Source organism: Coregonus lavaretus (genome assembly GCF_964263955.1).
Source record: "Coregonus lavaretus genome assembly, chromosome: 5".
NCBI classification, from domain to species: Eukaryota; Metazoa; Chordata; class Actinopteri; order Salmoniformes; family Salmonidae; genus Coregonus; species Coregonus lavaretus.
Window position 1 is genome coordinate 68447992 of NC_139992.1, and position 14229 is coordinate 68462220.

General features: G+C 39.9%; 3 protein-coding genes across 4 annotated transcripts in view; 1 reads left to right on the top strand and 2 right to left on the bottom strand.

The window, feature by feature from the left end:
• The window catches only part of LOC311130119 (obg-like ATPase 1), a 67644-nt gene extending 64861 nt beyond the window's left edge, over positions 1 to 2783 (bottom strand). The window contains exons 1-3 of the mRNA XM_084162803.1: positions 2600 to 2783; positions 1546 to 1584; positions 1059 to 1200 (exon numbers count right to left, since the gene is read on the bottom strand). The gene's annotated coding sequence lies outside the window, so the exon portion shown is untranslated. The remainder of the gene's footprint in view (positions 1 to 1058; positions 1201 to 1545; positions 1585 to 2599) is intronic.
• On the top strand, positions 1956 to 4408 carry LOC311130117 (transcription factor Sp9; the record flags this gene model as incomplete). Its single annotated transcript, XM_084162801.1, has 2 exons — positions 1956 to 1976; positions 2512 to 4408. 2 exons carry the CDS (start codon positions 1956 to 1958, stop codon positions 3802 to 3804), a joined length of 1314 nt encoding a protein of 437 aa, XP_084018927.1. The 3' UTR covers positions 3805 to 4408.
• Positions 4409 to 7349: 2941 nt separating this feature from the next.
• cirsr (corepressor of RBPJ and splicing regulator) lies at positions 7350 to 14211 on the bottom strand. 2 transcript variants are annotated; one of them, XM_084162794.1, is made up of 10 exons: positions 13813 to 14169; positions 13312 to 13406; positions 12634 to 12707; positions 12500 to 12513; positions 12104 to 12156; positions 11964 to 12012; positions 11271 to 11388; positions 10223 to 10329; positions 8367 to 8452; positions 7350 to 8235 (listed from the first exon to the last, which is right to left on the bottom strand). In XM_084162794.1, exons 1-10 carry the CDS (start codon positions 13882 to 13884, stop codon positions 7530 to 7532), a joined length of 1374 nt encoding a protein of 457 aa, XP_084018920.1. In that variant the 5' UTR covers positions 13885 to 14169; the 3' UTR covers positions 7350 to 7529. The 2 variants fall into 2 exon arrangements, with proteins under 2 accessions (XP_084018920.1, XP_084018921.1); XM_084162795.1 differs by lacking the exon at positions 12500 to 12513 and having other exon boundaries at positions 13813 to 14211.
• Between the last annotated feature and the right edge of the window lie 18 nt (positions 14212 to 14229).

The window sequence follows — 14229 nt, forward strand, 5'->3', positions numbered from 1 at the left end:
TTTTAACCAAAATTGCATTACACCAGACAAAACATTTCGAATTGTAATTACAAAACATGCCAAAAACAGTAAGAGAAATGCATCCTTACATGCTCACACACATCTTACCAGGCTGTTCGAGCTACTTTGGCATTACAATCACATTTGTTTATGCAGAATCGACATTTGATAGTGCTAATAGCACTCCACTCAAATTGCCATGATTGCAAAAATCGTTGGATTTGATGAAATTGTTTTATATTCACCTCTCCAAAGGTGGGGATTTAAAGCAGAGAGAGCCTTTGAACAAATTGCGCTTGCCTGACTGGCAGCATTCAAGCTCTATAATGGAGCATTATTTGCCCGTTTTGAATACTGTAATGCACAGCTTTCAGTGAAGCCTTTCTCTGGAAAATTGCTTTAACTTTTAAAGGGATGATGATTCACACCAAAGCAGGCCATTGTTACATTATGTCATTACCCCTAAATGTTTTAACAAGCTGTGAAACACGTTGACATGTATTGCATTGTGATCTTTAAAAAATGTATTCAGAGGAAGAAAAAAACTATAGTCATTTGGCGGAAAAAAGGTTTACGTTGATGAGCTCCCCATGGTTTTTCTATGATTCAATTGTATCTCCAAACGTTATATTTAGTTAGCCTAAATCTTTAGCGTGCAATGCTCTATGGTTTCATTGTACCATATGAAATCAGCCTGCATCGTTGAATGAAATGCATTCGCCAGGCTGACATTAGGGACACAACATCTCATGTGATTATTATGACAATGTCGGCAATATTTTTCAAATAATTTTTATTTTAGTACAGTTTACAGGCTGTAACCCTTTAGAACACCAACCACTCATCAAGTTAATTGTCACTTTTTAAATGACCAAAAATATCCCAGCACACACTCAACATACGCGCGTAAATTGGCACAGACAGGCAGGCTGACTGGCGCGAGCGCACTTCGCGCTCACGCACCTACACAAGTCCACGATACTCTCTTTAACGCACATATGTCAACACTGCTTGAGCCTATGGAAACATTAAGATAATTCACCTGTTGAATGACATACCTTGTATTGCAAGCGTCTTCACTTCAGTCAGCCATTATTCAGTGATAATGGGTCAGCTTATTGTATTTTCTGGCCTCCTGGTGAGTGTATGGGAACTTCTGCTTAAATTCATGTCCATGGACGGTGTGAGCAAGCACATGCCCTGCAAATGAAGACGTTTCCATTCCTTAAAGTGCATGACAGCTTTAGTTTTAACAAATATGAAGGCACCGCAATTCTTATAGGCCTAGATATTTTTTCAATAATCACCAATCCCCTCATGTCATGTCATGAAACATAAAACATTTTTGGCACTCCACGAGGGATAAATGCCAGTGGCAGCTATAGCCTACATCAGAACATTATATCTCACAATAATATGCAGTTAGAGAAAACAATTTCAATTAGAAGCTGCAGATGAAATAAATAAAAAACAATTTGTCAGAAAGCTTTAGGAAATGCAACAGAGTGCGTCTTCTAAATAAAATATATCATATCAAATGCTTACCTCTTTCAGAGGACTGGTTTACACCAAAATGAGCTCGATCTACAATGAAAGGACACATTGAGCCTTGATGAGAGAATACATAAAATGTATAAAAACACCACATCGTATCTTGCTTGACAGTCAGAGCCGCACAATAGTTATTGATTGACGTGAAGCTTTTAGCGTTTCTGTCCTTGGTCGGATCTCTCATTGGCTCACTTCGTCCCCTTACCAAGAATCCAGCACTTAGATTGGCTGCTTGCTCTTGCCAGCTGTACTTCAAAGAACGCGCTCTCTACAACTAGGTAGTGTAGGAGCTCCGAGCCAAGAGAGAAATCGTGTGACTACGGTAAAGCACAGTGCCTGAGTCGAATTGGAAAAGTACACTATTGCAGAATTGTGACCAATTCAACTTAGCAAAGGCCCTGGATATGGCTACGTCTATACTTGGGGTAAGGCGACAAAATATTGGCTTTCAATTCCATGCGTAAAACATGCGTAAAAGTAGGCTTTATACTTTCTCGTTTACTAAAAAGTTTGTGGTCATTGTTGTTTTATCCTTCAGCTTTGTTGGTTATAGGTATGAAAACTGCTTGTTTAGATGTTGTAAATTGTGACTCATATCTGTTTATAGACCACTTTCCTCAATCAAAAGAATTTGAGCTTTTGCCAACTTTCATTATAGGCTATACCCACATGAGCAAACTTTCGAGACACGCAGTAAACTTATTTGTTTCAGTGGATATTTAGGTCACATTTTGATACACTCTTTATGAATAAACATTTTCAGTAAATGTATTTTTTATCCGTTATTACGGTAAATCATTTAGTAGCTTATGCACTTATTGCTATCCAAACAAGCGTGACAACCGAACGGTTGGACGACCACATAGGCAGACGCAAATTATACTTCTAGAAAATACATGTAGGCTATATTATTTACATTGCTTGCAATGTTCTAAAATACAGATATGTATCTCTTTACAGGAAGAACCACGATTTGGAACTACCCCTCTAGCTATGCTGGCTGCTACTTGTAACAAAATTGGCAATACCAGTCCCCTTACCACTCTACCTGATTCCAGTGCTTTTTCAAAAGGCGGTTTTCATCCTTGGAAAAGAACCTCCTCTAGTTGCAACTTGGGATCCAGTCTCCCTGGATTCACTGTAGCAACAAGCCGCGGATCGACCGGATTTACATCAACTACTGGCACAGGCAACAGCGCGTTTTGCTTAGCCTCCACCTCCCCAACCTCCTCTGCGTTTTCCACAGAGTACAGCAGTCTGTTTTCCAACTCAGCGAGCATTTCGTCCCAAGAGTCTGGGCAATCCGCCTTCATCTCCAAAGTCCACACATCAGCAGAAACCCTGTATCCGAGGGTAGGGATGGCACATCCGTATGAGTCGTGGTACAAGTCTGGTTTCCATTCAACCATCTCGGGCGATGTTACGAACGGGGCGTCCGCGTGGTGGGACGTTCATACCAACCCTGGCTCATGGCTCGAGGTCCAGAACCCTGCAAGCTCGCTGCAGACCTCCCTGCATTCCGGGACCCCCCAAGCCATACACTCTCAGCTCAGTGGCTATAACCCTGACTTCTCTACTTTGACACACTCGGCATTCAGCTCAACCGGTATAAGTCCCACGGCATCTCATCTTCTATCAACTAGCCAACACCTGTTAACACAAGACGGATTCAAAACAGTCATTCCATCATACACGGACGCCTCTGCCGCCAACGCTATGATTGCAGGTTCCAGTTCTGGTTCCTCAAGGTCATCCAGGAGGTACTCCGGCAGAGCCACATGCGACTGTCCGAACTGTCAGGAGGCTGAGCGGCTGGGGCCTGCAGGGGCCAGCCTCCGGAGGAAAGGACTTCACAGTTGTCACATTCCTGGCTGCGGTAAGGTGTATGGCAAAACCTCTCACCTTAAAGCTCATTTGAGATGGCATACTGGCGAGCGGCCCTTTGTCTGCAATTGGCTATTTTGTGGCAAAAGGTTTACAAGATCAGATGAACTTCAGAGACACCTCCGTACCCACACTGGTGAGAAAAGGTTTGCTTGCCCAGTATGCAACAAGCGCTTTATGAGGAGTGACCATTTGAGCAAGCACATTAAAACCCACACTGCCGGTGGCGGAGAAGGCAAAAAAGGAAGCGACAGTGACACCGACACCAGTAACCTGGAGACCCCCAGGTCCGAGTCCCCAGAACTCATTTTAGACGGGGTAAACCCCAGAATCACGATCAAGGACCCATCTCCTCATGACGAGCCCTGAAGGCTGTTATTTGAATGACTTCGAAACCAACTTTATAAAGCAAATGACCAGTAGGCTATCAAAACTGGCACATGTAATAAAAACGGGTCTGGGTTTGAGAGACAGTATTGGAGGAAAAAAATATTTTACGCAAAGCATTTGAAAACTAAAAATAATTAGATCTTACCACCATATTGATTGAATGTTCAACTCATTATTAACCATCAAACGAAAAGCAGAATTATTCTATAGGCTATAATATGAAAATGACTATAAAGCTGTCAACTTAAAAATTAACTAGAGGACTTTTTAAACGGATCAGTGCGTAAAAGGGGTGAGCTAACCCAAAAGAACTTGGTTGGCCCATGTGAGTCGCCATCATCTTGTACATATTGGCAACAAACAGTGTGTTATTTTCATGTAACTGTTAATTATGATTGTTTTACTCGTGTTTGGGATCCTGAAATTCAGGGAGTTTACTTTAAACGCACTTTGTGGATATGTATGTACACAGCTTTTTAAATTCAGTTAACAATTTCATTTCTTTGCTAAAAATATATAAATGTTTACTTGTATAAAATCACACGTATTAGCCTTTCATTTTCTCATAATTAAAATGATGTAAAATCTGAGGCAGTAGTCATGTGATGGGAATGTTTTACTATCTTGTGTCCCATATTTGTTTTCATTATCCGAAATGAAAATGAATGATGAAAAAAGGTAATCGATTTGATGGGATAAATCGTAGATAAATACGATTGCCAAACGTAAAATGTAGATAAGCAAGAGTGTTCATTACATAAAATCAATCATACATTGCTGATATAGGCAATCGCACATTGACATGCATTCTCTCTGAGGAATAAATCAATAGCCCTAGTAAATGGCCGGAAAATACATTTCATGCCCAAATGAAAATCTTGTTAAATGGTATTAATTATGACTTGGAGCACATCGCAGCCCCCATGTGTCTTGTATTTGCGATTAGGGATTCGTGTCTTATCAAATATCTAATTAATCGCCGAGACATCATTTGTTCAGCTTTACTTTATCTGGGGGCTTCCGAGGGGGTTTTGATGACAAAGGCTCCCTGAATATTTATTTTAATTGTCCAAATTAACTGCTTTAATTTGCATGTCAAACGGAAAGATGGCAGTCTAATAATAAGGATAAAGCCTCTCTAAGCTTTCCTAGAAACTATACACTTGATTTGATGTTATGGGAACTGTTTCTAAACTTTTCAAAAAAAAAAGAAGTGGTAAAAAGCCATATGCAAATGATACATTTGAAATGCTCTTGTCGCGGTGCAGTCAAATGGTTCCTGCATGTTATTTGAATATCAGTGGCCCCGTACTGAAAGGGTTCAAGGATGCTCTCTGACTTCTTTGTGCTTACCCAGTGCAGCGTCCGATCTCAAAGAAAAACCCAGGGAATAATTACAGCGTGAGCCCAGGCCTGGGAATACATTAGGGAGAGGCATCTCATCTAGACAACCTCTTCCTGAAGAGGAAGTTAAATTGACCAGAAGGCAATAGAGGAAAATTATTTTCATTTCCTTTTGTGTTGGCTGGGTTTAAGGGAGAGATCAGGAAAATAACGACGAAAAATAACATTTATATTTTCTATAATGACCACAAAATTCGAGTTCAAGAATAAACAACTAAAATTGAAGACTAAAAAGCCTAAAAAACAAACAAAGGCATATATCATATATTTAGCATTTAATATCAATGTGACCTTTTAAATATGCAGGCATGATTTAAAATAAAATAGGCCTATTCAAAATTAGGCTACTATAATATAGACCAACATAAAAAATTAATCAATGTAACCTGCAGTTGCAAGTGTGCTTATTTTTTATAAATTAGCTGTTTATTTGCATTGACTTTCTGATGTAATTTTTTCTTCTGGAAAATGTTGTTTCTCATTTTTTTTAATGGGTTATTTGGCCGCTTATGTTTATTGGTAGGCCTACATTACACGGTTTTCATGAGGGCAAATAGGTTATTTTCATTAAACACTTTAGTGAATTTTAATTTCGTCCATTTCCATAAAGACGGAAATTATAAGTATTTTGCTGTAAATCATTAACATAGTTTGCAATTATATGGCCACAAAAGGTGGTTAAAATCAAAACGTTAAGTACGTCCAAATGCTTTTGGGAGAGAGACGGCTGGGGTTGCGGACAGTAAGTGCTGTCAGTTATCGCTTTGTTGCTTTCCCTGGAATGCCCTCTCACTGAGCATTAGGCAGAAGTCATCTTTGTTTTCAAGCCACAATAAAAAGAGAGCTCAAAGAAGAGAATCAGTGCGACGTTACGGGACACATCTCGCTGCTAAAGGGCTCGCGCCATTCTCCTCTTGTCCCCAGGGTAAAAAAAATGTCCATAATTTCACAATGGAAGGTCGCAAAAAATATTTGGTGCACACCTCCCGGCATCATTGCAAACAGTTAAATTGACTACACAGAATATACAAATATGAAGCGACTGAAATAAAACGTGCAAGCAATTCTCGACTTTCCTGATCAGGAATTCTTATCAAAGCATATCATATCGACATTAGTTATCCATCTAAGCTAATTGTTATGGCTTTTCCAAAAATATATAGCTCCAAAACACTGAACCCCAATGACCTCATGGTTTCTTCTGTTTTGTCCATCACGATGATCATGTCATGCAGGTAGCTTACAAGTAATATCTAAAGGCCAATAGGCACGCAGTGTTGCGTAAATCATGCATTGAGTTTTGCACTAAGAGTAAAGTTACACGCATTGACTTGAATTCAGAATTGGGTCTTCAGTGTTAAATATTTGAAACAAACTTGAGGTCTACACACTAATCACTTATGCAGGCCTACTCATATGGATCGCATAAGCTACTGAACACTTAGAGATTGAGTGTCATTAGTCAACCATGCTCCTGTTCAGGGCACTTGTTGCAAAAGACCATTGTGAAACATAATTAGGCTAGACTAGTAACAAGTGTAATGAAACACGGTTACAAGCATGTGAGAACAGAACAGCTTCCCACTGGGCACAGACATCATTTCAACATCTAGTTTTGATTTACATTTGGTTGAGTTGTCAACTAACATGATATCAACAAAAAACAATTCACCATGTCATTGGATTTAGGTTAAAAGCTGGGTGAAAAAAATACGAAATTCCATTACTTTGACGACTTTTTGCAAATCCAATCAGTTTTCCACGTTTTCCAAAAATGACGTGAAAACAACGTTAATTCAACAAAAAATGTTGCCCAGTGGGTTACTACACTTTCACCAAACCGAAGTAAAAAATATATATTTTCGAGGTGCTATAATATTTTTTACAGTATTCTGAAGAGGGTTATCGGGGACTAAAATGACAACCACGAAGTGCATGCAAGAGATGCATTTGTTTATGCATCTGTGGTTCAAGTTATTTTAGGTCTACTGCTGCCCTCTAGCGGAGGAAAATAACTGTATTTGAGGGTCTGCGCTCTCTTTATGCTGTAGCAGCCAAATAGCAGGTAACATCAAAACATGACCAATACTGTGCAGGCTAATAAAACGTTGGTTTCTAAGTGTTGTTTAATGTTTAATAAAGTGAGCACACTTTAAGAAAAAAATGACATTAACAGCAGCATCATAAAACCTTGAAAACATTTCACGTTCGTGTCGAAAAATATTCACTTTGTTTAGGCCAGCAAAATAAAAAGGTAGGCTATCACTGGCCCACTTTGTAAGATTGTCTACTCTCACAGCTCAGCTCTTTTTCTCAGCTCTATCTCTGCTTCTGGCTCTTTTCTGCCTCCCTCTGCCTGTACTCCTGCTTCTACTCCCTTCGCCTCCCCTCTCTCTCCCCCGATCTCGGCTCCTACTCCTCTCCTTTGCTACTTTATCCCTCGCTCCATCTCTGCTCCTGCTTCTATTCCTCGCTCTTCTACTTTTCCCCTCATCCCTACTGTGAACCTTGTCTTTACCTCTGTCCCTGTCTCTCTCACAGTTCCTGATTCTGTCTGTGCCAGGCTGGGAGCTGCTGCTGGTTCTCTGCCTCTCACTGCTGGTGTGTCTGCGTCTCTCCTGACGTTCTTCCATCCTCATCTTTCTCTCTGGACTGTACTTTCTGCCCTCGCTCCTGCCTGGCTCAGCCCTTGTTTGTTTCTCCTCTCTGGTATCGTCTTTGTGCAGTTTCTGTCTGGAGGTTGGGCTCCGTGACCTGCTCCTGTGAGAGGAGGCCTTGGTCTTACTGTTGACTAGTCCCTCACTCTTCGTGTTATCACGACAGGAGTCCTTTCTCTTCTTCTGGCTCTTAGAGTTGCTGTCAGAGTCTGAGTCACTGCTAGTTTCACTGGAGCTGTCACTACTATCATGCTTCTTCTTCTTCTGCTTTCCTTTACTCTTCTTCTTCTTCTGCTTTTTGCCCTTCTTGTCATTCTTCTTCTCCTTCTTTTCTAGACGATCCAGTTTCCTTTAAAAAGAAAGACAATTTATGTTAGTAGATCACGTTTACTTTTATTTTTCAATGAATCATCCTTTGTCTTATTTTACAATAAGCATATTTACATTCAAAACAACTACATTTATGAATGAGTGTTCTACCTGAGGAGCTTCTCTTTCTGTTTAGTAGTCAATGACTTCAGGAATTCAACCTCAGGATCCTCCTCTTCTTCACTGGCGACATACTCCTACAGTATTACAACAATGCACAATAAATCAAACAATTAAAATAAAAAAGCATACATCAAATACTAACTAAATGTGCATACAATTTAATGTAGAAGAGACATCACAAATGGTTAGAGGAAGCAAGTAACACATTAATAGAATCAGCGTGATTGGTTAAACTACACTGAACCAAAATAATGCAACAATTTCTAAGATTTTACTGAGTTACAGTTCATATAAGGAAATCAGTCAATTGAAATAAATTCATTAGGCCCTTATCTACAGATTTCACATGACTGGGAATATAGATATGCATCTATTGGTCACAGATAGGGGCGTGGATCAGAAAACCAGTCAGTATCTGGTGTTACCACCATTTGCCTCATGCAGCACGACATCTCCTTCGCATTGAGTTGATCAGGCTGTTGATTGTGGCCTGTTGAATGTTGTCCCACTCCACTTCAATGGCTGTGCGAAGTTGTTGGATATTGGCGGGAACTGGAACACGCTGTCGTACACATCGATCCAGAGCATCCCAAACATGCTCAATGGGGCTGTACATTATCATGCTGCAACATGAGGTGATGGGGGCGGATGAATGGCACGACAATGGGCCTCAGGATCTCGTCACGGTATCTCTGCATTCAAATTGCCATCGATAATATGCAATTGTGTTAGTTGTCCGTAGCTTATGCCTGCCCATACCATAACCCCACCGCCTCCATTAGGCACTCTGTTCACAACGTTGACATCAGCAAACCGCTCGCCCACACGCCCCCATACACGCTGTCTGCCATCTGCCCGGTACATTTGAAACCGGGATTCATCCGTGAAGAGCACACTTCTCTAGCATGCCAGTGGCCATCGAAGGTGAGCGTTTGCTCACTGAAGTCGGTTACGACACCGAACTGCAGTCAGGTCAAGACCCTGGTGAGGACTACGAGCATGCAGATGAGCTTCCCAGAGACGGTTTCTGACAGTTTGTGCAGAATGTCTTCGGTTGTGGAAACCCAGTTTCATCAGCTGTCCGGGTGGCTGGTCTCAGACGATCCCGCAGGTGAAGAAGCCGGATGTGGAGGTCCTGGGCTGGTGTGATTACACCTGGTCTGCAGTTGTGAGGCCAGTTGTACGTACTGCACAATTCTCTAAAACAACGTTGGAGGCGGCTTATGGTAGAGAAATGAACATTAAACTCTCTGGCAACAGCTCTGGTGGACATTCCTGCAGTCAGCATTCCAATTGCACACTCCCTCAAAACTTGAGATATCTGTGGCATTGTGTTGTGTGACAAAACTGCACATTTTAGAGTGGCCTTTTATTGTCCCCAGCACAAGGTGCACCTGTGTAATAATAATGGTGTTTAATCAGCTTCTTGATATGCCACACCTGTCAGGTGAATGGATTATCTTGGCAAAGGAGAAATGCTCACTAACAGGGATGTAAACACATTTGTGCTCAACATTTGAGAGAAATAAGCTTTTAGTGCATATGGAACATTTCTGGGATCTTTTATTTCAGCTCATGAAACATGGGACAAACACTTTACATGTTGCGTTTATATGTTTGTTCAGTGTATATACTACTGCATCTTGTGTTGCAACACTCCTATAATTTCCAGTTAGTCTCATCACATCTGCCCAATTGACTAACATTAAACTTGCAGCGACTGGAATAGCGCTGTGGTTTACTCTGATAATTGGGCATTTTGCAACAATCACATTTAGACCAGGGACCTGCCATTGATATTGTTGGTATTTTTCTTCAGGGGGGGAAGAGGAACAGAAGATTACCTGCGATGGATCACAAACAGTAGAATTTCTCCCAAGGACACATTTCTTCAGGGCAAACCCACTGTTTCGCATCTCCGCCATTAACTCAGAGGGGTGCATCGACGGACCTGTTAGCACAAATCACAGCCTCAAAGTCCCATTGATGTCTGCCTACATCCACCACTGCCTCCACAGTGGGGAATTCAGGGGCGGCTTTGTTAACAGAAAGGGACACCAAATCAACTCACTCGTCATCTGGTTGAGCAAATCATACAATATCATTCTCCCAAAGCAGCGGTTAGGGGAATCAGAATACACAATACTTGCATTTTTCTCCCGGCACAGGAGGGGCTCCATTATGGCCTTCACTATCAATGCCATGCGCAGGACTGTCCCACGGTAAACATTACTTTACTATTCCACTTCCTGATTGTAGGAGTCAGAATCAGCACCACAGGACACTAGGAACTATGGAAACTATTGCTACAACATGCTACAAGGTACAGACTAGAGCTGGGTGATATTTACAAAAATCCACATTGCGATAAACTGCCTGAATTGATGCGATAACAATAAATAGAACGCTAAGTTTATAACAATGTGCACCACAGTTTTTTAAAATGATCCTTTCAACTACTACTACTAGTTTGATGGTTGTAGCCATCAGTTGTCCCATTAACAATCAACGGCAGAGATAAGTGATCGGTATGGTTGGTGCCGATCATTTTAGGTTTATCGTCCCAGCTCTAGTACAGACTTTTCACAAATATACAATGTAATAATAGTGAATTATATTCTATTGGACAAATTAATATTGCATGTTTTTGGTGCCATAGGTGCATCATAAATTGATCACAAGTTCGTTATTCAAATTATTTCTAAGAAATTGATGCAAAATATAAGGTAATTTGGTTGTTGAGAATGAAAGTATGAAAAAAAAACTTGATAAATTGTTTTTCTTTTTTTAAATAAACCAGTACGTCTGTGAATTATTATTTATAATTATCAGCTAACTTGTTTACCTCTATTTATCCAGGTAGGTCAATTAAAAACAGATCGTTATTTGTACCTGCTTCCTCTGTGGGTGCAGCGCTGGCATTGATCCCAGACAGGCCGAAGAGAGGGCACTCTCTGTCTGTATTCACATGGCCCCATTTGTGACACTTGATGCATCTCACATTGCGAACCTGAGAATAACAGGTGATTAGACGACTTACATCCATTCATTCCATCACTCATAATACCTCCAATAGGACCCAATTGGGATGACGTCAAGCAAAGCATGTACTATGCAGCTATGCATGCCGTAATGTAAATAAACACATTGTAATCCTGAGTTCAACATCATCCTTTTCCTTTAGCACCACGAAGTGTCAAATTCCAACACACAAGTTTGTTAACAGAAGAGTATTTAGCGCTGACGATAATCATATTAAACAGCAGATTGTTATCAATAGGTACGTCATTTGAGTTAATTAAACTGGATCGCTGGTTCTAATCCTCGAGCCGACTAGGTGAAAAATCTGTCGATGTGCCCTTGAGCAAGGCACTTAACCCTAATTGCTCATGTAAGTCGCTCTGGATAAGAGCGTCTGCTTAATGACTAAAAATGTAATATATATATATATATATATATATATATATATATATATATATATATATATATATATATATATATATATATATATATATATATATATATATATATATATATATATATATATATATATATATATATATATATTTATATTTATTTATTCACCTGAATTCCAAATGGTTGATCCCTAATAGCCATGTCATCCTTGGCATACCTAAATAGATGAAAGAGAAAGTATCAACAAATGTACATTTAAACTCAAGTCATCTAAATATTTGTACTGATCAACACAATTAGTGACTTACTTCTCTCGAGGGGCCGTCTTTTGCCACTCAAACTTGTATTCTGATTCACCTTCCTATAAGAGAAGATACAATGTATACAATAATAAACCAACACATGCATTTAAATCTACAACATTTACCAAAGTATACTAAACAGAAATTTAAAACGCAACATGCAACAATTTCAAAGATTTTACTAAGTTACAGAAGGAAATCAGTCAATTGAAATAAATAAATTAGGCCCTAATCTATGGATTTCACATGACTGGGCAGGGGCGCAGCCATTGGTGGGCCTGGGAGGGCATAGGCCCACCCACTTGGGAGCCAGACCCAGCCAATCAGAATGAGTTTTTCCCCACAAAAGGGCAATATTACAGCCTCTGAACAAGAGAGCGATTTTAAACATCAGGTGCTTACCTCTTTGGTCTCTTCTTCTCAGTAGAGTGCAGAGAGGGTGAGAAAGGAGAGCAGAGATCAGTGGAAAGTCATGGTTTGTTTAGCATGGTAAAAATGCCCATCTAAAGCGGCAGAACCAGGATGGATGTAGTTACCTTTGTCTGCCCCAGGTGGAGCTTCATACATGAAGTTGAGACCATTTTTCACACGATCATCTCCCATCAACAGTCTAGGAGAAAGATTTTAACAACAGAAACGTCAGACAATGGGTTTCAATCTGTTATATGATCAATTAGAGCTGTGATTTTACACAAGACAAAATATAGGTATACATTTAGATAACATACTGTAGTGTCGAGTCAAATGTTGCTAATAATGCTGTAACAAAGGAGTCCGCTTATACTGAACTTTGATCATAAGTTTTATTCATATCACAAGATTTCAGCATAAGTGTACAGATGTATATCGCATCCGGAGAGCAGTGTTTCCCAAATTGCAATGGCCGCTCTAACGTTCTTTGTTCAAACCCAGTATTTATAATATTCCCCAAAATATGGGTTGCTCCCTCTACTGTCCAATCCCCTGTCTTCTATGGGGCGTCACCCTAAAAACGGCTCTCTTTGAAACTAAATAAACATCCTCTCAGGTTCCACTTAAAACCTTATCAAAGTCATAATCTTAATACACTACAATACTTAACAAGTACAGCAACCTCCAGTGGTTAAATAATGAGAGACTAATAAGAAGTCCTATGTAAAGGCATAGCCTAATTGAGCTCCAAGTATCTGGATCATGTTGTGCAGCCACAGATCCTCGGAATATCTGTAACCCACCTGTTGTTGTAGGTGTCTTGTTCTTTTAGGTAAGAATTCATGAGGTCCTCCTGCTTCTTCTTCTCGAATGTTAATTTCTGCTCTGCTATCCATACCTGTACGATGGTAAAATGGATAACGTTGAGAATAGCCAAGTCACATTTGTATCCTAGTAAATGTACTGTATCTATGGGACGTAGCTAGTTATCTTTCCTAATGTTACATAATGTAGTTAGCTAGCTACTGTGCTAGCTAACATCTATGTTAGCTAGCTAGCTTCATTCTGGCTTGCTAATGTTAGCTGACTGATTTAGCTAGCAACCGAACCTATAAGCCTAGCTAGCTAGGGATCATTCTTCTCACAACTAAATAACATCTAGAGGTGATATGTTCAAGTTGGAAATACACTTTATTCAGCTATCTAGATAACTGTTAGCTGGCTAAATCCAAATTAGGTTATATAGTTAGATAATTTAGTTACTTCCTGGTGAGCAAACCTAGACCAAAGATTTTGCCACTTACCTTTTTTATATTTGACTTAGATGCAGGGTGAAAATCTTTCTTGCACATAAAATTAGCAAATGACTTCCCCATGATTGAAGAATATTAGTTAGCTAGCTAGGGGATTAAATGCGAAACGTTGGTAAAATCGCGCTGACAAAAACAAAACTGTCGTTACTAGTTACCACAGCCACAAAGTCATACACCCCGCCTATTTCTAGAATTTCTTCTTCTTAAAATGTGATTTTAAACCTAACCTTAATCCTAACATTAACCACACTGTTAACCTTATGCCTAAACATAAATGAAGACCAAAAAGCTCATTTTTGTTTTCATGAATTTTTACGATATAACCACTTTGTGGCTGTGGTAACTAGTGGAAACACCCAAAGCTACGTTATTAAAATCTTCTTCCGAGTCAGCTTCTGCGTGCGTGAC

Coding starts and splice junctions, on each gene's coding strand:
- cirsr (XM_084162794.1), bottom strand. CDS start 13,884: ATGGGGAAGTCATTTGCTAATTTTATGTGCAAGAAAGATTTTCACCCT. Junction 11,389..11,963: donor ATCAACCATTTGGAATTCAG/GTGAATAAATAA, acceptor TGTTATTCTCAG/GTTCGCAATGTGAGATGCAT. Junction 8,236..8,366: donor CAGAAAGAGAAGCTCCTCAG/GTAGAACACTCA, acceptor TTCTTTTTAAAG/GAAACTGGATCGTCTAGAAA.